This window comes from Kogia breviceps, chromosome 1 (assembly GCF_026419965.1).
Source record: "Kogia breviceps isolate mKogBre1 chromosome 1, mKogBre1 haplotype 1, whole genome shotgun sequence".
In the NCBI taxonomy this organism is placed as follows: Eukaryota; Metazoa; Chordata; class Mammalia; order Artiodactyla; family Physeteridae; genus Kogia; species Kogia breviceps.
The window spans coordinates 175809624-175834209 of record NC_081310.1 but is presented as its reverse complement, the minus strand read 5'-3'; the positions used below and the strand labels follow the sequence as shown (position 1 = coordinate 175834209).

The 24586-nt window shown below is 47.4% G+C and overlaps 1 protein-coding gene across 1 annotated transcript in view; it reads right to left on the bottom strand.

Moving 5' to 3' along the window:
* CSMD2 (CUB and Sushi multiple domains 2) overlaps positions 1-24586 on the bottom strand; it is a 655429-nt gene that overhangs the window by 223893 nt on the left and 406950 nt on the right. The window contains exons 14-19 of the mRNA XM_059070872.2: positions 23057-23383; positions 18961-19155; positions 6149-6287; positions 4808-4995; positions 3916-4104; positions 3607-3723 (exon numbers count right to left, since the gene is read on the bottom strand). Coding sequence (XP_058926855.1) covers positions 3607-3723; positions 3916-4104; positions 4808-4995; positions 6149-6287; positions 18961-19155; positions 23057-23383 — 1155 coding nt within the window. The remainder of the gene's footprint in view (positions 1-3606; positions 3724-3915; positions 4105-4807; positions 4996-6148; positions 6288-18960; positions 19156-23056; positions 23384-24586) is intronic.

Here is a 24586-nt window from a genome sequence, read left to right as displayed (position 1 = left end):
CAGGCAGAGCCAGAGGGTTTGTTCCCCTGTGTTTGCCTAGCACCTACAGCAAGCGCAAGTATCAAATAAGCATTTGTTAAAAATCTGTTGAACTGCATTGACTTCTAAGGAAAGACACAGGTAGAAAGGCAAAGAGGAACATACACCCCTATAATTACAGACGTCAGATGCAGAGAGAATCATGACAATAGGGGTCGTTACTCTAGGGATCACAGGGGGCTGCCTTTCTTTCCCTCTTGATGCCACAGAGTAGCTTCTGGCTCTGGCAATGGCCACCTCTGGACCAGGCTTGGTGGAAACAGCTCTGCAGGATGAACAAGGACGCTGCCTCCGTCCCTCCTCTCCTCAGGAACAATACTGTGTGAAAAAGGGGCCAGCCCCACGTTGCCCTGACTGCTGGAGAGTCCTGTCTTGCCCAACAAGCTCCAGGCTGTCCTAATCCCGGCTAAATACCAGGCCTATTAAAGGCAACAGTGACAGTGCTTAAATACATGAGGTGAGATTATAAGTGACTTTTCTTTCAAATTTTCTTTTTTTATACAAATAGTATACTTTACACGGAATACATATTTCGTGCTCAAAATTAGGAAAAAGTCAAAAGATGAAAATAAGAGACAACTAGTATTAACCTTTGGGGGCATAGCTCTTCAGACTGTTTTCTATGCACATATCCTTGCTTAATTTTTTATTTTTTAATAAATTAATTAAATTAATTGATTAATTTATTTATTTTTGGCTGTGTTGGGTCTTCGTTGCTGTGCGTGGGCTTTCTCTAGTTGTGGCGAGCGGGTGCTACCCTTCGTTGCGGTGTGCGGGCTGCTCATTGCGGTGGCTTCTCTTGTTGCTGAGCATGGGCTCTAGGCACGTGGGCTTCAGTTGTTGTGGCATATGGGCTCAGTAGCTGTGGCTTGCGGGCTCTAGAGCGCAGGCTCCGTAGTTGTAGCACACGGGCTTAGTTGCTCCGCGGCACGTGGGATCTTCCTGGACCAGGGCTTGAACCTGTATCCCCTGCACTGGCAGGTGGATTCTTAACCACTGCACCACCAGGGAAGCCCTCCTTGCTTAATTTTTATAAACTGAATATATTACTTTGGCAAACTTCTTTTTTAGTCAACAGTGTATTGCAATCATCTGTGTAAGGCTTTAAATATTCTTTCACATTATTCCTTTCGGTAGCTGCATGGTAATATTGAATATTTCGTTATTTGGCTATACCATATGTTTAGTTAACATTTCCTGATTAATGGACATTGGAATAGTTACTAGTTTTTCAATTAATAAAGTGTCTTAGGGGACAACCTGGTAGCTAAATCTTGATGTACAGTTTATTTATTTTCTTCAGATAAATTCCAAGAAGTAGAACTGCTGGGTCCAGAGGCACGTATATTCTTTTTTTTTCCTTAATTAACTCATTAATTTATTTATTTTTGGCTGTGTTGGGTCTTTGCTGCTGTGTGCGGGCTTTCTCTAGTTGCAGCGAGCGGGGGCTACTCTTCGTTGCGGTGCGCGGATTTCTCATTGCGGTGGCTTCTCCTGTTGTGGAGCACGGGCTCTAGGTGCACGGGCTTCAGTAGTTGTGGCTCGCGGGCTCTAGAACACAAGCTCAGTAGTTGTGGCGCATGGGGTTAGTTGCCCCACAGCATGTGGGATATTCCTGGACCAGGGATCAAGCATTGGCAGGCGGATTCTTAACCACTGCACCACCAGGGAAGTACCAGAGGCACGTATATTCTTTAGGCTTTTGGTTCATTGCTGAATTATCCTCTGGAAAGTTTGAGCAGTTTCGCACAATGGCAGCACCGAAGGATAGTATTCGTGACTCTACACTGTCCCCCACACTTACACTGTTGTGATGTTCTCTGCTGACTTGAAAAGGGAAATGGCATTTCATTTACTGGGTGAATATGCATTTTTTAAAATTGTTAGGGGCGGTCGAGGTCTTTTCATTTGTATTTCCTCTATTACGAAGTGTTTATAGCTTTGCTTACTTTATAGCCCTGTAGACCAGGCATATTTTTCCAAAAAAATTTTAAGAGCTCTTTATGCATCAGGTTGGTGGTCCTTAGATGATTACATAGGCTGCAAATAGTTTTGTCCATTAACTATTTGAATATTTTACATGAATATTTTGAATATTTATATGTTTATTTAAAAACCCATAAATCCATTCAAAGTATTATTGAATCAAATCTAACAGTCTTTGCCTTTATGGATTCTACTTTTGGTGCTACTCTTTAAGTAAGTCCCACCTGAGGTTAGACTTTCATATCCTTCTAGTACTAGAATTTGTGGATAAATGCGTGAGGTATGATTTGTTTTTTTCTTTTTCCCAAATGGTTAAGCCCACTGTTTTAAAACCATTTATTAAATAATCCATCCTCTCTTTAATGGATTGGAAATGACACTTTAATCATATACTAAAGACTGTCTCTCTCTCGCGCACACACATACTCTCTCTCACACACACACACACACACACACACACACACACACACACACAGGGGAATCTATTTCTGGATCTTTATTCTCCCCCACTGATTTGTGTGTTCAATCCTATACTCATACCACATCATTAAAATTATTTTATCCCATAATAACAATTTAATATCTGGAAGGGTTACTCTTCCCTTTAAAGTTTTTCTTGGCTTTTCTACACGTTAATTCTTCTAGATCAGAGGTTCTTATTTAAGGGCACGCATCACAGTTACTAGTGAAGTGTTCTAAAAGCATAGTTGCCTGGTTTCCACCTCCAACATAGAAAATCTAAACCTCTAGTGTAGGGGTCTAACATTGGAGTATTTTCCAAACTGCGTTAAGAACCTTGACTCTAGATGAACTTCGGAGCAAGCTTCTGAGGGTAGAAGCCATCTCTGCCTGGTTACTGTGTATCCCCAGCCCCAGGGTCTGCTGCATAGGTGGAGTTCAATCAATATTTGTGGAGTGAAAGAGTATATTAGTTAATGTTTATTTGTAGTCAGCACCCTTACTTTGAACTTGGGACTCCCAAAGGTCATTTATGTCAGGGAAGGTAGGGCAAGAGTCCAGCCTGGTGAGGAATATGAAAACACTCCTCTGAGGAACGCTGTGGGTTCTGTGAGAAGAGGATTGCCACGTACAGCATCTGAAGGCTGGGTGTGAGGAGCAAGGAGCAGAGGCAGCCTATGTTCCTCCAGGACTCAGTACAGGAACTCAGTCTCAGGTTATTAGGAGGGGTCAGATCTAGCAGAAAATGAGAATTGGTGCCCCTTTGTTGAGTGGGCTGCTCACCTCTCCACCACGGGGGGTGTTTAGACAGCAGGTGTGTTGCCATCTTGTGCGGAGTGATTTGGAGAAGATTCCCGACCGAATTAAGTAGGTTTGAGAGCTGGTAATCTCTAAGATCTCTTCCAGAATGGAGATTTTAGGCTTGAAAAATATTTGTTGAATGAGTTCTGTGATTCAAGGAGATAGGAAGGTTCTGGGAGTTTTCTGGTTGGTGAGAAAAATTCAGACTAAGCCCAGAGGTAACTAGAGAGGGAGATCCCCATTGAGGCCATCTTGACCTGGGGACCTTGGGGGCCCTGACCATGTCGCATCCCAATACGTGCCATGGGCCTAAACACTTACCCTTGCCATGTGATGTTTCGATAATCCAGGTGCAGTTCAAGTTGTTGGGGTAGAAATCAGGGAACCCCGGTGACAAGATGGTCCCACTGGAGCCTTGAATGAAGCCACCACAGAGAGCTGGAGAGGAGGGAAGCGGGCACTGAAAGACTGGAGCGGCCCAGGGAGCTTCCCCCACAGTCCCCCTGGGATCCCAGCCCCCATCTCGTCCAAACCTCCGGCCCTCACTGACAGGGTCAGGGGGTCAGTGCCTGTGTTTTCAGGGCAGGAAGGGAGTCCTCTACTTTAGCGCCCCCTGCTGGTATGTCTCACCTTCACAGCTGGGCAGGGCCCGGCTCCACTGGAAGTTGGGCTCACACTCCAGGGGCTCCCCGTCGCTCAGTGTGTAGCCCGAGTCACAGCTGAAGGTCACCAGGGCGCCCACGTAGAAGTCATTCCCATGACGCTGCCCATTGACGGGGATCCCTGGATCCAGACAGTGGTCTGACTGCAGTGTTATAGCTGGAATAGAGAGCCCGCAGCTGGAACAGCTCACTGTGAGCATAGAGGGGCCCCAGCTGACTCACAAAGGGAGGGGGGAGAGAGCCCTGATCGAGAGAAGGCTGGAGCTGTCATCTGCCCCCTCCTCAAATGTGGCTGTCAGTACCTGCTGAGGGTATCTGAAGACCCATCTGTCAGGGAGAACAAGCTGTCTTCATCATTTGTTTGTTCACCATTCATTCAGTAACCATCAGTGAAGTGTCCCCTGTGGCTTAGACGCCATGCTAAGGGTTATGGATACGAACAAGGGTAAGAAAACGACCCTCTCCTCATGGTGCTCTTGGCCCTAAGTTACTAGAGCGGTCTGCAAAGAATTGAATCAACAAGCTCTTTCAATCGAGGCACCAGCGATGAATGCAGGTGATGAGAGAGGGTGAGGGAGCAGGAGATGACATCTCACTTCAACGTCACCATCTGTCAAGAACTCTGTCCCCAGAGTGACCAGCACGGTGGCGTCCAGTCATCTGCACACAGAGGGGACCTTCCATTCTTTCTGAAGTTGAGCTCTGAGAGATGCTGAGAACACAGCAGCGCCTCCCGAGGAGCACAGCCTAACTGAGGACGCCGCGGGGACGCGGCCGAGCGGGGCCTGCTGGTGGGGCTCAGCCCTTGGTCCTTTCCCCACACGGCCGACCCCATCACTGGGTCACGCCCCGACACTCACTCTCATAGCGGAGCTGGAAGCCGATGTCCGAGTGACTCTTGTCGGTAGAGAAGAGGAGGTAGAGGTAGTTGCTGGTGCTGATGAGGAACTGGGGGACCTGGGTCCCATGGTAAACTCCGATCAAGGGCGCCGAGTACGTCCGTCCATCTCGCACTTCCAGGGTGTCATAGTTCACCTCAGTTTTAAATCTGCCGAAGATGGAAATGAAGACGTCTTGAGAAACTTCATTAATTTGCAAATGACAAAAGGCCCTGCCTGACCTGGGCTTCAGAACAACTGGATTTTGGCAGGCTGGGATATTTTAGTATAATCTGAACACATTTACTGGAGATGTGGGAGGACCTTCCCTACTGTGTTGAACCGTCCTCCTCCTCCTCCTCCTCCTCCTCCTCCTGTGGTTGGATGAGGCTCTCCCAGTCCTCTCTGTGGCCTGGGCTGTGACCCATCTTCACACCTAGAGGCACAGTGACTAGCCTCATGGGAGTCAGAATGTTCTAGGCCAGGGGTCAGTAAACTACAGCCCCAGAGCCAATTCTGGTCTAGAGTCTGTTCTTGTATGGCCTAAGAGCTAAGAATGGTTTTTACATTTATAAAGCAGTGTGTTTTTTTTTTTTTTTTTGCGGTACGCGGGCCTCTCACTGTTGTGGCCTCTCCAGTTGCGGAGCACAGGCTCCGGAGGCACAGGCTCAGCCTCCATGGCTCACGGGCCCAGCCGCTCCGCGGCATGTGGGATCCTCCCGGACCGGGGCACAAACCCGTGTCCCCTGCATCGGCAGGCGGATTCTCAACCACTGCGCCACCAGGGAAGCCCTAAAGCAGTTTTTTTTTTTTTTTTTTAAAAGCAAAGACTATGCAACAGATATCAGCAAGTGTCCCATGAAACCTTAAGTATTTACTACCTGGCCCTTCACAGAAAAGTTTGCAACGGCTATTCTAGGCCACGAACGCTTTGTCTAGAAGAAGTTTGTGTTCATACTTGGGTGGCTACTTCCCCCACCCGAGGGGCACAGCCCGGGTGGGAGTTAGAAGTGGGGCATATGAGCAGGATTGGGGTCAGAGGTGAGGAAGACAGCCTTCCCACACTGGAAATGTCAGGGTTACGCTCCTCAGATCCTAATAGTCCCCTAAACATCACAGACCCCACTACTGAGATGGAACCAAGGCCAAGGGCAAAGTCAGTGCAGCTTGCCCCCACCCCACCCAGGGCAGTCACTCGAGTGTTCTCTGACACTGTTGACATTCCAGCATAGGTGCTGGTCCGTCACCCACCCCAGCTGCCCTCCCACACCACTGCAGAGATACCACTCCTCGTCCCCACACCCACGTTGTGGTTAAAAGCACCTGTCGAAGGTGATTTTGATGGGGTAGCCTGGCTGGGCTTCAATCACCCAGGCACAGCTCAGGGCATCCTTGTAGAAGCCAGGCCAGCCCGGAGACAGGATGGTGCCACTGGGCGAAGTCAGATGACCTCCGCAGGGAGCTGGGGGAACAGAAGGGAGAGAAGCAGGTTTCTTGGGGGGACAAATAAACAAAAAAATCTCTCTATAAAACGTGTCTGCCGGCAAGTATTATTTTTGTTTTTATGGAGAATTACATAAACTGTATAAACTGTGAGTTCTGTCTTTTGGGTCCTTTACGGATATGTCCAGTTATATCACTTAGAGTTTTATGAAGGGTCAGAGGGGAGGAATGAAAAGAATCCTTTAAACCAAGTCCTTTGCCATTCTAGAAGTGTTGAAGTACAACTAATATTTGGGTCACACTGGTTCTCTCTTTGTTCCTGACTCAATCATCAGGCCTCCGGCAGAGGCATAAGCCCGGCCCACCCTGGCACAGCTGGCACCCGGTGCTCTGGCCCAGGAGCACACAGCCCGCTCCACTGCGAGCTCCCTGAGGGCAGGGGCCGTATAATTTGCCTTATGCAACTCGGAACCCCCAGCCCTTAGCCTAGTGCTTGGCACACGGGTGTCCCTCAGTGACCATTGCTTGAATGGATAAATGAGTGGATGGAAGGATGAGCGCAGTCACGGCAGGTAAAGCCCCAAGACCCCCAGGGTTCGGGCACCCCTCCCGCTGGCTCTGAGCTTGCAAACCCTGTTATCTCAGTCCTTTGGTCTCTCTCTGCCCATGTTCCCATCCCCCAGTTTCCCATTCCATTCTCTCCCATCTTTCCCATCACTCCTGCCTCTTCCTGCAACCAGACCCTTGGCCCTGTGGTGGTCATTAGAGCTGCTCCAGTGCCCCGCCTTCAGGCCACGTGGTTGGATTTCATTGTCCACCCTTTTGTGTCCGTGTAGGCAAGGCCACGTGACTGCCTTGACCAATCAATCGAGGGTGGAAGCGATGCGTGTCACGTCTACATGGGAACGTGAAGAGCCAGCGTGTGATCTGCAGCCTGTGACTGTGAAAGTCTAGAAGGAAGTACCATCAGCCTGGGCCTCTAAGTGACCCCGAGGAACAGAGCCCCCGTGACCCAGGTTACACACGTAGCCTGAGTAGTCTGTGTGAGAGCGAGACTCCTGTTTTTAAGCCACTGATATTCTGGGGTTGTTTGTTAGTACAGTCTAACCTCGCCCACCTGATAAGCCACCTCCCTCCCCGAAACTGATCATGAGGACATTGATCACCACCAGCACCAAAGCCGCTGCCACTGTCACCACCACGGCCATGGACTGAGAGCCCGCTCCTGTCACACGCTGAGCTTCACATGTCTATCATGTTTGATCTTCACAAAACACTAACCCTGTGAAGGAGGGTGCTATTATTTACTCTATGTTACAGCTAAGAAAGTGGAGCCTTATGGAGATTAAGTAACTAGCCCTTGCTAACTAGGGTTAGCAAGTGGTAGAACTTGGATTCAGACCTAGGAAGATAGCATGAAACCAGAGATCATACCCTAAGCAGCATCCCAGTTTTCAAAGAAACCCTGCTTCCTTGGGATCCCCTGACTGCGGTGCTACCAGATACCCACAATGCGCTGAACAAGACTGGAAAGGAAAGGGGATAAGGAGCTCCTAACTCCTATCTCCGCAAATTTTTGCAAATTTCCCCAAGTAATCAGTCTCATAAAACATAGCCAAATGTACCACACCTTTCCTCTCTCAATTCTGTAACCTTCCTGAAAATATCTAAAATAATCGTCAAGCATTCTTAATAGTAAATTATATTTAGAAAGTTTACCTAAAAAAGAAGACAAAAGAATAATAGTAATGTTAATGGTAGACAACTCATACCGATGACTTACGATGCTAGCTGCTTTACACGTGTTATCTCATTAAAAAAAATTTTTTTTATTGTGGTAAAAGTCACACAATATAAACCATACTATTTTAACAATATTTAACTGTTCAGTTCAGTGGCACTAAGTATATTCACACTGTTGTGCAACTCTCACCATCATCCATCCCCTGAATTCTTCACCTTCCTAAACTGGAACTCTGTCCCAATTGAACACTAACCCCCCATTCCTCCTCCCCATGCCCCCCCCTCACGCCCCTGGCATCTACCACGGTATTTTCTGCCTCTATGACTTTGACTATTCTAGGTACTTCGTATAAGTGGAATCAAACAGTATTTGTCTGCACCTAATGTATGTTGGAATGCATTTTTAAGGTTAACTTAATATATGTCCAGCAAACAGACTGTACCTTCTGTTTTTTTCCCCCTGTGCTACACAGTAGGCCCTCACCAGCCATCTACTTCATACATAGTAGTGTACATACGTCAGTCCCAATCTTCCAGTCCATCCCACCCAATCCATCCCACGTGTTATCTCATTTAAAAGTGCACAGCATTTATGAAGTTATCCCCATTTTACAGAGGAGAAAACTGAGGCTAAGTAGGCTGATAGACTAGATCAAGAGCTGATAAATTTAGAGCAGAGATTTAACCTCAAGGCCTCTATCTCCAAATCCCCCTGCAGCACATAATAGCACGACAACCACAGCTGATAGGTATAAACTCACTGCTATTGAGTTTACTATGTGCTGGGCTTAACGTGGATTATCCCTGTGACAATTGCAACATTAAAAGGTATATCACCATTATTATCCTGATTTTATAGGTGGGGATTATTATCCCATTTTCAGTGAGTTGAGGTTTGGAGAGACTGAGGAATTACATAGCACCTCTACCAAACATTCAAAGCATAAATTGCCTATAGGTATTAGTTACTGAGTAACCTGTTTTCAAAACCCATCCATCCATGGCACTGAAACTACCAATACTTTGCTCTGCTCTTCCAATGGACTGGTGAGACCTTGGAGGTGGGGAGGGGCACGCCGGCTGCGATGTGCCTGGGTCCCCAGGCAGGCACAGAGCCTCAGAAGAGAGTGGGGACTCTCTCTTGGCTCCCATTCAGCACAGGTCCAGCCTCTTTGGTTGCTGGACTTTGATGTTGTCTCTCACTTTTCAGGAAACCATAGATCACAGAGTCACTGTTGCCTGACAAGGCTACTCTCTATACAGTCATATACATCAACATTAGAGAAATGCAAATCAAAACTACAATGAGATATCATCTCACACCGGCCAGATTGGCCATCATCAAAAACTCTAGAAACAATAAATGCTGGAGAGGGTGTGGAGAAAAGGGAACACTCTTGCACTGTTGGTGGGAATGTAAAATGATACAGCCACTATGGAGAACAGTATGGAGGTTCCTTAAAAAACTACAAATAGAACTACCATATGACCCAGCAATCCCACTGCTGGGCATATACCCTGAGAAAACCATAATTCAAAAAGAGTCATGTACCAAAATGTTTATTGCAGCTCTATTTACGATAGCCAGGACATGGGAGCAACCTGAGTGTCCATCAATAGATGAATGGATAAGGAAGATGTGGCACATATATACAATGGAATATTACTCAGCCATAAAAAGAAATGAAACTGAGTTATTTGTAATGAGGTGGATAGACCTGGAATCTGTCATACAGAGTGAAGTAAGTCAGAAGGAGAAAAACAAATACCGTATGCTAACACATATATATGGAATCTAAGAAAAAAAAATGTCATGAAGAGATTAGTGGTAGGACGGGAATAAAACATAGACCTACTAGAGCATGGACTTGAGGATATGGGGAGGGGGAAGGGTAAGCGGTGATGATGTGAGAGAGTGGCAAGGACATATACACACTACCAAATGTAAATTAGATGGCTAGTGGGAAGCTGCCCCATAGCACAGGGAGTTCACCTCTGTGCTTTGTGACCACCTAGAGGGGTGGGATAGGGAGGGTGGGAGGGAGGGTGACACGAGGGAAGAGTTATGGGAACATATGTATATGTATAACTGATTCACTTTGTTGTAAAGGAGAAACTAACACACTATTGTAAAACAGTTATACTCAAATAAAGATGTTAAAAAAAAAAAAAAAAAAAAAAAACAAAGCCCTATCTAAACTTTCCAGAGAAGGAAACTCAAATCTTTCCTTTGGTGGCCACCATTTTGTTTTCTTTCTCTGCTGTATTGTTTTTATCACTTTGGCTAGTTCCTCTCTTCTCTGCTCAGGTGACTGGCAAACAACTTCTCCATTCATTCAATCCTTCATTCTCTCTAGTTAAACTTCATATCCCAGGGTGGTGGTTGCCAGGCAGGGAGAAGGAGGGGAAGATTCCTAAGTGCCGTGTCTCTTTAACATTTGAGATGATGCTCAACCTCCCTCTTACTGAGAAAATAAATACAAATCAAAACTATACTGAGAAATTATTTCTCATCCATCAGCGAGGGAAAATGCAAGAAGTCTGATGACTCGGGAAGCCGAGGGAAAGCAGGAATTCTAGTACTTTCCTGCTGGACATGCATAAGAGCACAAACCCTATGCAGGGAAATTTGGTAGCATCCAGCAAAATTCATAGGCATTTATTCTCTCACCCAGCAACTCTACTTCTAGAACTCTATCCCAAAGATACACTGGCAAAAATATGCAAAGACATATATATGTACCAGCCTACATAACGCAGTACTATTTATAACAGCCAAAGAATGGAAACAGCCAAAATGCTCAGCAATAGGGAGCTGACTAAATGAATTGGGGTAATCAACAACATGGACTATTTATGCAGCTATAAAACAAGAATAAGGAATATTCTATATAATGTCATGGAGTGGTCCCCAGAATATTTTATTAAGTGAATAAAAGCAAGAAACAGCAGTAAAAGCAAGGGTAATGATTCCATTTATCTAAGAAAAGGGTGGGAGACACACACATATTTTCTCATATTAACAATCAATAAAAGGGCAAACTCAAAATTCCAAAGGTCACCTATGGATGGAGGGAGGGGCCAGGGTAGAGAGGATAGAGATAGAAGTTAGACTTTCTCAGAATATATCTTCTTTTAGAGGTTTAGCTTTGGAACTATGTAAATATTTTACATAATGAAAAAAGATTTAAATTTGATAAGCAATTTCTCAAAACTTAAAAGCAGTGTCAAATAAATGAATATAATACTGTATCAGTTGGTAGCATAATCACACATGAAGAAACTGGTTAAACAGACTTTAAAACACAGCAATTTGATAGTCCATCCCTAGTAGGATGTACAGACAAGAAGATTGAAAGGAAAAACACAAAAACGATTTTCAGTATTGCTGTTGGTAGTACTGGTATTACAATTTGAGACTCTTGGTTGTATATTAAGGAATGGGAAATTATGTTGGTGTTGAGAATTGGGATTACCAGCAAGAGTGAAAGAAGATATATATATGACATCAAGGAAGTTCAGTGAAAAAGAAAAAATGTTCTTACATTTGAAATGAAATGAACCCATGATGCGTTTTATCTTTCAAAAAATATTTCTTAGCTCCGTTCATTGAAAAGGCTTAGAAATAAGGACCTACTCAATAGTAATAAGCAGAGCCAGTGCCCAGATTCTGAATATCATTTCTCACTAAAAGGAACCAGGACTCCTTGGAGAAACAGCTGATCTTAGGTCAGGGACAGAAAATGTACAAGATGAGGTTGGGCCAATTTCAAAAGGCTCCCGCCGGCCAATGGGACAATTTGAGCGTTGACTACAGTAATAACTGCAATGGATTTAAATGCATAAAATATGTTTCAATCCTTTGGATTGTAATGATATTAAAAAAAATGTTCAACTTTGGAAGACGTTAGAGTCAACCCATTAATATGAAAACTGGTAAATAAAGGAAAATAATTAAGTATTTCTCCTGTCTTTCCTGTATGAACTATACCACAGGGTAACCAAACAGTTGATCAGGGCAAGTTTTCCGTAAGTATTCCGGCTTATAAAAGAAGAGATAGAATATTAGCATTTTGTAATCTCTAAGCTATGATCACTGATGGCTCCTAAACATCACCCAAAGGCAAACAACTAGACATTATATGCGTCTGATAGAGGCACAGAGCCCTGCCTATAAAATATCCAGAACCTGAATCTGATTAGGCTTCTAGACCTTACTGCCAATTAAAGGAAATGTAAGAGAGAGAGGATCATGTTAAACAACCTGCTAGGGACGTAATTGCCAAAACTCAGACTGCAGGAGACTCCTCGGGATAAACAACCTGGCTTCCTCAACAAAAATATTGCAAGAGGGTGGGAAGACACCTAGAGATTAAAAAGGACTTGAGACATATCAGCCTCACTAGGGCTCTGACTTCTTAAAAATTACTATGAAAGAAAGGGTTAGATAGATAAATCATGGAAACTTGATTGTATTAAGTAATTATTTTCATAATTTTAAGATAATAGCATGGTGGTTCTGTTTTAAGGAGTTCTTTTCATCCATTAGAAATATACACTAAAATGTTGTGCATGAAATATTATGCCTGAAATTTGCTTCACAATAATCCCAGAGCAGGGTAATGGTGGGAGATAATGGTAATGCAGAGGGTATGAATGAAATGAAATAGGCCATGAGTTTATAATTGTTGAAGCCAGGTGATGGGTACATGGGGTTCGCTATACTATTCTCTCTGTTTGAAATTTTCCATTAAAATTGTTAGGGTGAAAAGAAGGATATATACATAGATACACACACACACACACACGGAAAAGACCAAAAAAGAAGAGAGGGTCCTGCCTTGAACAGGGAGAAGAATTCAGCAATAAGACAAAAGAGGTACCCAGTGCCTTATCCCAGTGCCTGGCACAGAGTAGGTGCTCAATAGTTTGTGGAAGGAACGAAATGCTGCAGTGTACGCCCCCTCAAATTCATAGGTTGAAACCTTAACTCCCATGTGACTGGCTTTGGAGATGGGCCTTTAAGGACATAACGACGGTGAAATGAGGGCATAAGGGTGGGACCTAATCCAAAAGGACCGGTGTCCTTACAAGAAGAAGAAACATCAGGAGTGCACGTACACAGAGAAAAAGGCCATGTGAGGACACAGCAAGAAGACGGCCATCTGCTAGCTAAGGAGAGAGGTGTCGGGAGAAAGCAACCCTGCTGGCTCCTTGATCTTGGACCTCCAGTATCCAGAACCATGAGAAAACACATTTCTGTTGTTTATGTCACCCAGTTTGTGTTATGTTGTCATGGCAGCACGAGATGGTTAATGCTCGTGCTGCCATAACAGGGCTTCTGATGAGGAGCTGGTATCCCCTGTGAGGGAGGATCCACCTCTCCCAACCTTGGATGCTATAGCTGTACGAGGCAAAGGGCAGTTGGGGGTGGGGATGGAATAGAGTGATGCTAGAAGCTCACGCTCCCTGAGCCCTCACAAGCTGCATGCTAATTGATGTGTGCTTCTGCTTTTCCTGTATGTTCACCCTCACAGCAAACTTTAAGGTGGGTACTGGTGTTAGCCTCATTTCCTAGTTGAGGAAATGGGTACAGAGGGCTTAGGTAACTGGTCCAGAAACACACAGCAGGGAAGCAGCAGGGCCAGGATTTAAACCCAGGCAGTCTGGCACCAGAGCCTGCATTTCTAACCACTACGGGTAGACGCGGGAATGCCTCCCCCCAACCCGACTACTGCCCTCAAAGGGGTCTCAGTGTGAATATCTAGAAGCAGTGGAAGCTTTTTCCTTGACTCCCTCCAGAGCTGCCTCCTCACTACCGCCCCCCACCCCCCATACCCCTCACCACCAATCCTCCAGCATTCTGTGGTAGAACAAAAGGAGAATGAACTTTGGAGTCAGACTGCATTTGGTGGTTCAGAGTGATCGTTTGGTATCAAAATATCTGGATTTGAATGCTGACTCTCCTGTTCACTTAGCTGTGTGATCCTGGTCAAGTTACTTAACCACTCTGTGCTTCAGTTTCCTTATCTGTGAAGTGAGGATCATAACAGTACCTCCCCTGTAGGGTCGTCATGAAGATGTAATACAACAATGTGTGTAAAGCAGTTGGCCTAGTATTTAGCACATAGTAAGTGCTCAATTATTACTAGCTGGGTAATTGCAGGCAAGTCAATTCACCTTGCTGGTTTGCAGATTTCTCATGCATAGAGCATAATAATCTTTCTCACAAGAGTGACAACAAGCTTAAATGAAATAATGTTAGAACCTCAGTAACTACCCTTCTTCCTCAGAGGCCTAAATGAACTACCACCATCACTTAGACTCCTCTTGTGGGAGTGGGGAGAATTGACCTTTCTTTTTTGAAGACTTTTTAAAAAATTATAAAAATAACACATTTATTTTACATACAGAGAGAAAAGAATGTGGATGTGTCTACACCAAAGTGTTACGCCATTTTTCTCTGGGGAGTGGGATTAGGAAATGAGTATTTCCACTTTAACTTTATTGCACTTGTGTATTGTTTACATTTTTTACAACTACCAAGTATTACTTTAAAAATGAAAATGCATACTCACTGTAGATAATTTATCTCCTTTTTTCCCATGTATTTCTTTTAAACAGCATATTTTTTAAACCCAGTTTGAAAGTCTTTGTCTTCTAATAGGGAATTTAATTACCTTTATTATCATAACTGATATGTTTGTCTTACTGCTGTCTTTTTTTGTTTGTTTGTTTGGTTTTTGCGGTACGGGGGCTTCTCACTGCCCCAGCCTCTTGCGCCGCGGAGCACAGGCTCTGGACGCGCAGGCCCAGCGGCCATGGCTCACGGGCCCAGCCGCTCCGCTGCATGCGGGATCCTCCCGGACCGGGGCACGAACCCGTGTCCCCTGCATCGTCAGGCGGACTCACAACCACTGCGCCACCAGGGAAGCCCTGTCATTTTGTTTCATGCTGTCAATTTCTGATGCTTCTACGTGGTGTCCTATTTCCTTTGTCTTTTGTGATAGGCAATGTGTTTCCTTTTGTTTTATTTTCTACTGGGATATGGAAAGTAGAAAAGCTGCTTTTCATCTTATTTGTGGATGCTTTTAAGTCTTTTACAAATATGTTTGAAATTATATTCTCTCTAGTGATATAATTCAAGAAAAATACAGGAACGGGGTAGCCAAGAGCCTGGGTTTGGATTCTGGTTCTGTCACTTACAAGCTGGGGGGACCCTGGGCAAGTGACTTAGCTTCTCTGTGCTTTAATGGCACAATAACAACACCTGCTACCTAGACTGGTACCTGGCTGAAATGAGGTGACACCTGTAAACCACCTATCATAATGACGTATAATTAGTTCGTTCTTCCTTAAAAGAGACAAGGAAGAGATGAATGCGGGGGTAAGAACCATGTGTTCCTTTGTAGCTGTTTCACTACTTGGAAGTCTTTCTTAGGAAATTTCTGATTTTAAACATATGGATCCCTTATGTCCTCTGTTCTGTAGATCAGGGGTCAGCAAACTACAGCCCAGGGGCCAAAGCTGACCCATTCATTTCTGTTTTGTCAAAGCTGTTTTTGCATAACGATGGCAGAGTTGAGGGGAGACCTTAGGGCCCTCCAAGCTGAAAACACTTCCTAGCTATAGCCCTTTAAGAAAAAGTTTGCCGACTCCTGCTTTAGATCAGCCAGATGATCATCCTTCTTTCTAAATTTAGGAGAAGAAGCCATTTTCTCCCTTGTCCTTTTATAGCCTCTCAAAAGCTAAGAGGCTCTTAGCATATATTAAAAGATTTTTTAAAAGACCATTCGCTTCCACATTTAATTGTCCACAAGGTGGGGATCCTTAATCAAAAACAAAACTAGAAAAAAATGCAAAGACAAAGATGCTGATTACAAAGCAGTGTTCTTCCAAGGCTCAACACAGGGGGGAAAGGGGCCAAGGAGGGGCCAGATTCCAGGAGCTTCTTACCCTGTCTGCTCTACGGTTTCAAGTCCAGAATTGGCCACCCGAGGTGGTGTCCGGCTCTCACTCTGGCCCTCTGATCCGCTGCTCCCCAGGTCTCAGGAAACCAGGTTGCTATTTAATGCTCATCATTCTAGGAAGACTGAGCAGACTCCCTTTGTGCCAAGTCAGCGTCTCTCCAACAGGCTGCCCCCTTATTTCTGGTTGTCCACTGTCCCCCAACCTAAGCATTCTCCCCTCCAGGGACAGAATGAATACGACAGCTCTCATTTCAAAATTAAGACTCAGCCTATGAAACAGTGAACAACGTTAAGGTCCTTTAATGAAGGTCGAGCTCTCTTGCACATTCACTCATGGTCTGGAGTGGTTCACTGCACCGTCAGAACTGTGGTCTAGGAGCACGTGATTCAGGAAGGTGGATGGTGGGGAGGAGGATTCTGTAGTTACCGAGTCCTGATCCCTCTCTGGGGGGTCAGCTCCACTGGGACTGAGCCCCCGCAGGCTCAGGGGCACTGTGGCCTGGGCTTCTGCCCGGAAGTCCTATAGTCTTGGTTGGGAGATAGGGCCAAGACTCGTGGAACTGGTAAAGAAAAATGTAGTCGTGGTGAGACCAAATATCTGATAGAGTGGTCCGGCGGTGGCCCGTAGAGCAAGGGAACCAGGAGGAAGGAGAGATCAGGTGAGTGGGAGACAGCAGGAAAGATGTCCTGGATGAGACGGACCACAGGGAAAACCAAAGAAGTCAGAGGAGGTTGACGAGCATGAGGGAGAATGGGGGGCCCAGCTTGAAGGAAAGGTGAGACCATTGACCGACGAGCCCCCAGACCCTGGGCTCTGCCTCACCCCCAAACAACCCCATCAGACACGAGTGGTTACGCCCCTGCTGCCGACGAGGGAGCTACCCAACCCATCGGGTCCACAACTGGGAGGGGGCAAAGATAGGAGTTTCACGGTTCCCTGACACCGAAGCTTATGCTGTTTCCAAAAGTGCTCGCTCTGCTGGGTAAAAAACAGCAGAGGAGGTTGTGTGGACGTGGTTGTGTGACCGTGGAGGGCAGGAAGACGCCTGTCTGTGTCACGATTGCAGCAGGCACCTGGAAGGATGAACCCACCACATGAGCCCCCGAAGTGGACCGATATGCATCTGATGGTGTCAGGAATGGTTAAAATCAGGTGAATATCATGCTCACAGCCAACACCGACTGAGCGCTGCCTCTCTGCCAGGCACTGCTCACGACCACCCTGTGAGCGGGCTCCCATTATGAACTGCACTTTACAGATGGGGCAGCTGAGGCACAGAGAAGTCAAGTCCCTTGGCCCCGGCGACTCAGCGGGTAAGTTTCAGGGAGGAGACAAAAGGCAGTCTGGTGAGAGTCAGGGCTCTGGAGACCATGAGGGAGGCTCTAACCTAGTTAAAAAGTCATTCATTCATTCATTCATTCAGTGATTGATCAACCAGTATTGACTGAGCATCCAGCAGGCATCAAACAATACGCCAGCTGTGGGGATACGAGCTCAAGGAAGATTCCCTAACCTCACGGAGCTTACACACCAGCAACAGCATGGCTAACACTTATGCTAGGAACTCACTCTCTGCCAGGAACTGCCCTTTACATGTGCATCTCATTATCATCTTCCCACTTGTTATTTATTTATTTATTTATTTTTGCGGTACGCGGGCCTCTCACTGCTGTGGCCTCTCCCGTTGCGGAGCGCAGGCTCCGGACGCGCAGGCTCAGCGGCCATGGCTCACGGGCCCAGCTGCTCCGCGGCATGTGGGATCTTCCCGGACCGGGGCACGAACCCGCGTCCCCTGCATTGGCAGGCGGACTCTCAACCACTGCGCCACCAGGGAAGCCCTCCCCACTTGTTATTTAGCTGAAGGAAAACAAACAAACCAGAGGCTCAGAGGGAAAAAGGTGACTCGCCAGGATTCCAGTCCAGGTCCCTCTGACTCGACGGCCCACCTTGACGCCACCCTCTCTGCCTCGGGCCCTGTGCCCTTGGGGGTCTCTCCTCCCCGCTCCCCCACCTGTCAGCTCTGGGGCAGCGGTCGCCCTGAGGCACGCCCCCTCGTTGCTCTGCTCTCCTGTCCTTCCCCCTTGCTGGCCGGGGTGCTTGGATTTGGGTCTGGGGACTGCATATGGAGAGGTCCCTTAGGTCGCTACCCTCTGTCCATCACGCGAGGTAAGAGGAAGGCGCTTTCTGGGTCCCAGAAGCAGGGAACCGCAGCCCTTGTCTCCACTGTCAGTGCCTTCAAGGGGTCTGTGGGAGACTCACTTTCCACCCATTATTCACAAGTATTTATCGAGGGCCTATTCTGTGCCAGGCATTGTGCTTGGTGCACAAGTTTTACATAATTCCTGCCCTTAAGAAGCTTAATTTGTGTTTTCCATGCCTGCAGTTAGGGGAACCAGATGGCCAGTCTCTGAAACTGAGTCAAAACCTGTCTGCATGGCAAGGCAGGACTGAGGAGACACCATAACAACCCCTGTGCTTGCTTCAAGCTGTGTCTTTTTTCTGGCTGGTGTGCCCCTAGTCGCCTGGAGATTCACTGCAAGGATATCAAGGCAGCATTTAACAGGGACACCAAGGCCAAGCCTGGGAGATGTCCCAGGGAATTGGGGGAAATTAGCATGTGGAGAAGGAAAAAGTGGCAGGCAGCTTGAAAGACACGCAAACTTCAGGCCGATGGAGCTCCCCTGTGCAGGAGCTGGGAGCAGGGCTCCTTATGGCTGTGATACTGAGAGCATTCCCAGTTGAACGAAGAGGTGTTTCTGATGCCTGACAGTCTAGAACCAGCGTTTCTCCTGTTTAATCTCTGGTTATAATTCCAATTTCTGTGCACTGTGGTTCTATAAAGCCCTGGCCATTCTGGTGGGGGCGAGAGGGTGGTCCCATGTCCTGGGAGAAGAGCACGACTGGGGTTTGGGCCACTCGGTCCCCCTCCTCAGCCTCTCTGGCTGACAGCCCCGGCCCCCGGCCCGGCAGGCACGCACCTTCACACCGCAGCACGGCACTGTTCCAGACCACGCTGCCTTCCTTCAGGATGCAGGTGATGGTCTCTGAGCCCTGAGTCCCGAGGAAGCCTTCATCGCAGAGGAAGGAGATGGAGCTTCCCAGCTGGAGGCTGTCACCAAACCGTTTGCCATTTACTGGAACGCCTGGATCTGGACACTCATTGTGTCGAAAAGCTGTGTGGATAAGGGTCAAGGATGGGATTAGACAGAGCTGGCGTGCAGATAGATGGACCCCCCAAAGAAAATAAGCTTCATTATCATGGTCAATCCTAGACCTCCCCCACTTCCCCAAAAGCCTGGCATGCTGGGGGGAGAGCGACATACCCTAGAACCACACCGGGCACAAAGCAGGTACTTGTTAAACTCGATCCCCTGCCTTCCTGAGCACCTAATGCAACTTCATTCTAAAGCACATTTATAGATCAGGCAGGGGTCTCCTGTTGGCTCATTTACACCAAACAATGACTCTGTGACATAGGTATTATTAGCCCAGTTTACAAATGAGGAAACTGACGCTCAACATGGTGAAGGAGCCGATCTGTGTCCTCAATGTCAAATCCATTCCATGCGTCCCTACCTTCAGACAGCTATGGGATCATTTATGTTGCAGGTGAACCGGGCTCTAAATCCTGTGACACTAATAGATACCAAGCACCATAAAGTAGGTGCCCTGGCATGAACCCTGTCTGAAGCCATTCCCTTCATTTCCTCACCCCTTGTCAGGCTGCCTCTCGCTTTGCCCAGGCAATTGATAATACCATGGTGGTGGGGGTGGGGAGCAGGGCGGGGGGCGGGAGGAAAGAGTCAGAACACTTGTGGGTTTAATCAAGCTCTGCCTCTTATTAGTTACATGGTTCTGGGCAACTTATGTAATCTTGCTGAGCCTCTGTTTCCTAACCTATAAAGTGGGCCATTCTGAGATAGGAATAACATGAAAGTTGATTTGAATTTGCAAGCGGCGAATGCTTGGTAAGCACCTGACAGGTGGTCAGTACCCCTTAAGTCTGTGTTCCCTTTCTTCTTCCTGTTCCCAACCTTCCTTCAGCAGGGGTGCCCAGTTCTCACACTCGAGTCTGAGGCCACGCCCTATTTGCATCCCTGCTGTTTTAAGGACGGTGGCTTCCCAGTGGAGATCAGGCTCCACGGCTGCAAGGGCATGGGCCACTTTAGAGGCCTCTGAGATTCCCTAGTGATTGAAACACTTGCACAGTCAGAAACAGAAGCAGCCCTGGAGGAAGCAGCCCTGGAGGCTGTCTGATCATCTTGCTGGAAGCAAACCTGGCGATCCTTCCTACTGGGCTGAGGAGGCATCTGACACAGAGACCCGACCCCCTTCCCTCTGAAATGCAATCTTAAGTCAGCCCAGACATCAGTCTCCCAACCTTTCCTCATTAGGAACTTATGACCATGAGCTTGCCCTCACATTTAGAAACATGGGGTGGGAAGAAAAGTGGCACTTGGGGCCCAGAAGTCCAGGCATTTGTCTATTCAAAACCCTATCAGTCACACAGACACACAGATACACAGACACAGACACACACACATGTACACACTGAGCAGGGACATGGAGCTATTTTCAATACCTTGAAGCAAATGCTCTAAGTCAAGGATTTAAATACTGCCCAGTTCTACCCATGTACCTTTTCAATCTGTTTCCTGGCAGGTGAAAGGGGACAGATCTTAGCTTAGGTAGTTTCTGTTGTGGGCTTGGCAGTGATGCCCGCAGGATTCTCCCACAGTAGGTGCTCAGTAAACAGCAGCTACTCTCATCTTTGTCCAAAATACGCACATGGAAGAAGGATTAGGTTTCCCCTAAGGAGCTCTGGAGGTGGAAACGGGATCCCTGAGCCTTGTTACAGGGACACAGATTTCAGGTCATCACGAGGGGAAGCCCTGAGTGCTCTCTAACTGTGGAGAGAGCTGTCTTGGGCGAGGATGCGAGCTCCCTGACACTGGGCAAATTCCAGCTCTTCCCAGACAATCGGCAGCTGGGACGTGACTGAGGAGATGCACGTCCGGCAGGGGGAGACTACACTCGTTCCCAAACACTTGCCCGTGGACTGTGGTTTCACTAGCTACATCAGAATCACCCCAGAAGCCTGTAAAAAATGTAGATTCTAGGGCCTCACTCCTTAGAGATTTTGATTCATCAGGTCTAGGATGGGGCTCAGATTTTTAAAAGTTATTGCTACCTATCCATCCCACGCTATCTGTATAAATGCACAGAAAATGATCTGTAATGTCTGTGATAGTGTTCACCAAATATCAGCAAGAATCATCTCTGGGTGGGGGGATCTAGGGTGGTAGTCCGCATTTCTTCCTTAACCTGCCCCTGTTTTTTGATTACTGACGTATTGGATGTGTTATCATTTTTACAACGGTGGAGGCACCTTCGAGAGGAATGCTGGGTACGAGTTTGATCATCAGGTCGTGTTTGCTGCTTTCTGCCTCTTCCTCCTGAGGATTTGGCATTTGCTCCTCGCCTGGAAAGTGGGGACCTACTAGGATATGGTTTTCCTCGGAGACGATGAGTATTTGTTTTTGACCCAGGTCCTCCACGGGTGTATGCATACCTGCTTTGAACCTGTAGAGTCCTTGGCCCTCCCCATCCTGGATAAGTGGGCTTCCCTGGGACAGCTCTCACCCTTCTTTTTCCCACTCCCACCAGGAGGAAGAAAGAGCATTTGGCCATTCATGGATCTTTCCATTCAATAAATATTTACTGATCCTCACCAGGTACCAGACCCTGAACTGGGCAGAGGGCATAGATAGATAAGTAATGCATACCCCCATCTTTCCAGAGCTCATGGGAAAGACCTCATGGGAAAGCAGGGATGAGGACAGATAAACTAAAAGCCAGTGCTGCAGTGCTAGACTGGGAAGATCAGGGAAGACAGAACTGGGCTCTGCTTCCTCATATGCCCACAGATGAAGCGAAGAGGAGTGCCCTGGAGGAGGCATCCCTGGGAAGATGGATTGTTTCTATCAAGTCCGGCATCCTGAAGAAGGTGTTGAGGGAAGTATCAGGGAAGGGCTTTAGCTTGGCATCTGGGGTCCCCAATGACCCCTGTTTGGCACTTATCGTCTTCAGCTCAACTAGACCCTGGGGACAGATGGGACAAGGAAGCAAGACCTCTCTGCCAAGGGTTGGGGGGGTGGGTGGGCTGGGCAGAGATCAGTTCAATCAGAAAGTGCCAGAGGGACAAGCGCTGCGTGTGTGCTGCGTGCGTGGGGCGGAGCTTGAACTGGGGACTTGCATTTCACCAGCGGCCTCTGGGAAAGGATCTGGTCAATCTGGTCAGACGCACCCAGCCTCAGCCCGCTCTGAAGATTTGCCATTGGCCAAGTTCACCGGGTCTGTAGCTGGTTCTGCCCCGAACAGCACCTCTCGCTACCTTTGCGGCTTGCTGTTTCTACTCTCCAAGCTTCTGCCCCGCCCAGCCCCCGAGACACAGAAACGACAATAATCACTGCTGAGCTTCAGTTTGCTTCTAGAGAAGGGGCCAAGGGCTAAAACTGGAGGTGACAACTTTGGGACTGTGGTCCTGAGAGGGGCCTTGAGGAAACGCCCCAAGAGCTGGCTCTAATGAGTCTCAGAGCCAAACAGAAACACTGCTCTAGACTTCTGTTTCTGATTTGCCTATGGGAACGGGAAATGGCAAAGCACAGTGCGAGCAGCCCCACGGGATATACGTGAAGTTGGCAGTGAGTAGGCGTCCAAGACCTTGGGGGAGCACATCAGAGCTAGAAGAGGATGGGGAAGGCTTGCTCTCCCTCGGGCCCTTCCTGGTTCTAGCTGGGCCTTCTAGGAGGGGTTGGGTGGGAGGGAGAAATGAGGCCCCAGGCTCCTTTCACATTATATGGCACATCCATGGGAAATAAATGCTCAAAAGCGAGTGACGCCGCCGAAAAGAACGCCTTCCGCTTTTCCCTTCATGCTGGAGCCCCACGCCTGGCTCTGCAGCCCCGCAAGGCTTTTGGAACTGGTCCACCCACATCGACACTCCTCTGCTGGAGCCCCCTCCACTGGACATCCCCAGAGGGACGGTCAGCTGAGGACACAGGGTGGACTCACTAGTAAAGGTGATGTTGAACCCCCTCTTCCCCGTGGAGTGGTCGGTCTGGAACTCAAGACGGGCCACGTGGCCGCTGCTTGTGATGGACGAGGGGAGTTGGTTTCCCGAGAAGGTGCCCAGGACTGGGGCCTCAGCCGTGGCCCCATCCTTGATGACCAGGAAGTCAAACTGAGGCTCCACATCAATGTCGTTGAAGGCCAGGTGGATGCGGCTCTCGGGCCGCGCGAGGATAAGCCAGACGCAGTGGAGGTGGTTGCCGTAGTCCTCTGGGTAGTTAGGTGACAGGATGACCCCGGAGGGGCTGGTGAAGTTGAAGAAGCAGGAAACTGCAAGAGAAGAGCCGTGGAGGTCAGTGAGCATCCCTGGTACTGTGCCCGGGCCACTGAGGGCTGGCGGGGGAGCATTTCTTTGTCTAAGAGCAATAGAGAGAAAGGGTGACACGAGGGTTGGGCTAGACTGGCTGGGCCCTGAGCTCTAGGTGGGAGACATGCTGGGTTCCATGCCACACGTGGTATTGGGAAGGGTCCCTCTGGCAAACCACAGACAAGGTGGAGCTAGTTTTCTCCTGGACCTCTCTCTGTTTCGGTGAGCCCACCCCAGGCAGGGTCTGCACGCTTCTCGGTCCCTTGCGTTGGGGAAAAAAACCCACCATTCAAGCTTAAATGTAGTCCCAGTGCCTGGCTCCTTTTAGCTGGTGGTGATCCCCTGGGTGGTAACCAGGGTGGAGATTATTCCAAGTCCATTTCTATCTTTTAAACATTTTTAGTTTTAGTGGGGAAATGATAGGTGTGCCTCTGGGGACTCTACCAGCCTCGAAGCTACAAAGCTATGCTAACGAGGCGCTAGGTAGGCACCACTCTTTAGAGCCCAAAGCTTTGGAAGAAACTGGGAGACAGAGAGGTGACAGCGCCTTATCTTGAGGCCCTGCACGCATTCCAAGGATCGACTCTTCTGAAAATCTTTATTTTAAACCCTTTCCATGCCAGTGACTAACAGACCCTGGAACAAGGCTGAGGCAAAGCAAAGTGCCATAAATGGAAAAACAACCAACAAACACTAAACCAAAATCAAAAAGAAAAATAACAGAATGAAAAGAAATTGCAACACATATGCCGAAGGACAGCTATCAATATTGAATTAGAGCTTTTATAATTGTATAAGAACATCACCAAGATGACCAAAGAGTATGCTCAGAGGATTCATATGAGAGAAAATAGGATTAATATGAAAACGCAGTCCATTTCACTAGAAAAATAAAATAAAAAGAAACAACCCATACTGTTGAGGCTTCGTGAAAACTCATGTGTATTTATTGCCAGTTGCACAGTAAAGTTGAAATAATCCTTTGGGAAGGGAGTGTACGCATTCTTATCAGCAGCCACAACACTATTCAAATAGTCTGACTCAGTAATCTCCAGGAATTAATTCGAAAGAAAAAGAGCCACATGGACAAAGATGTTTACAGTGACATAATTTTATTACAGAGGAAAAAATGTGGACAACCTACATGTCAGCCCAATAATGCGAGG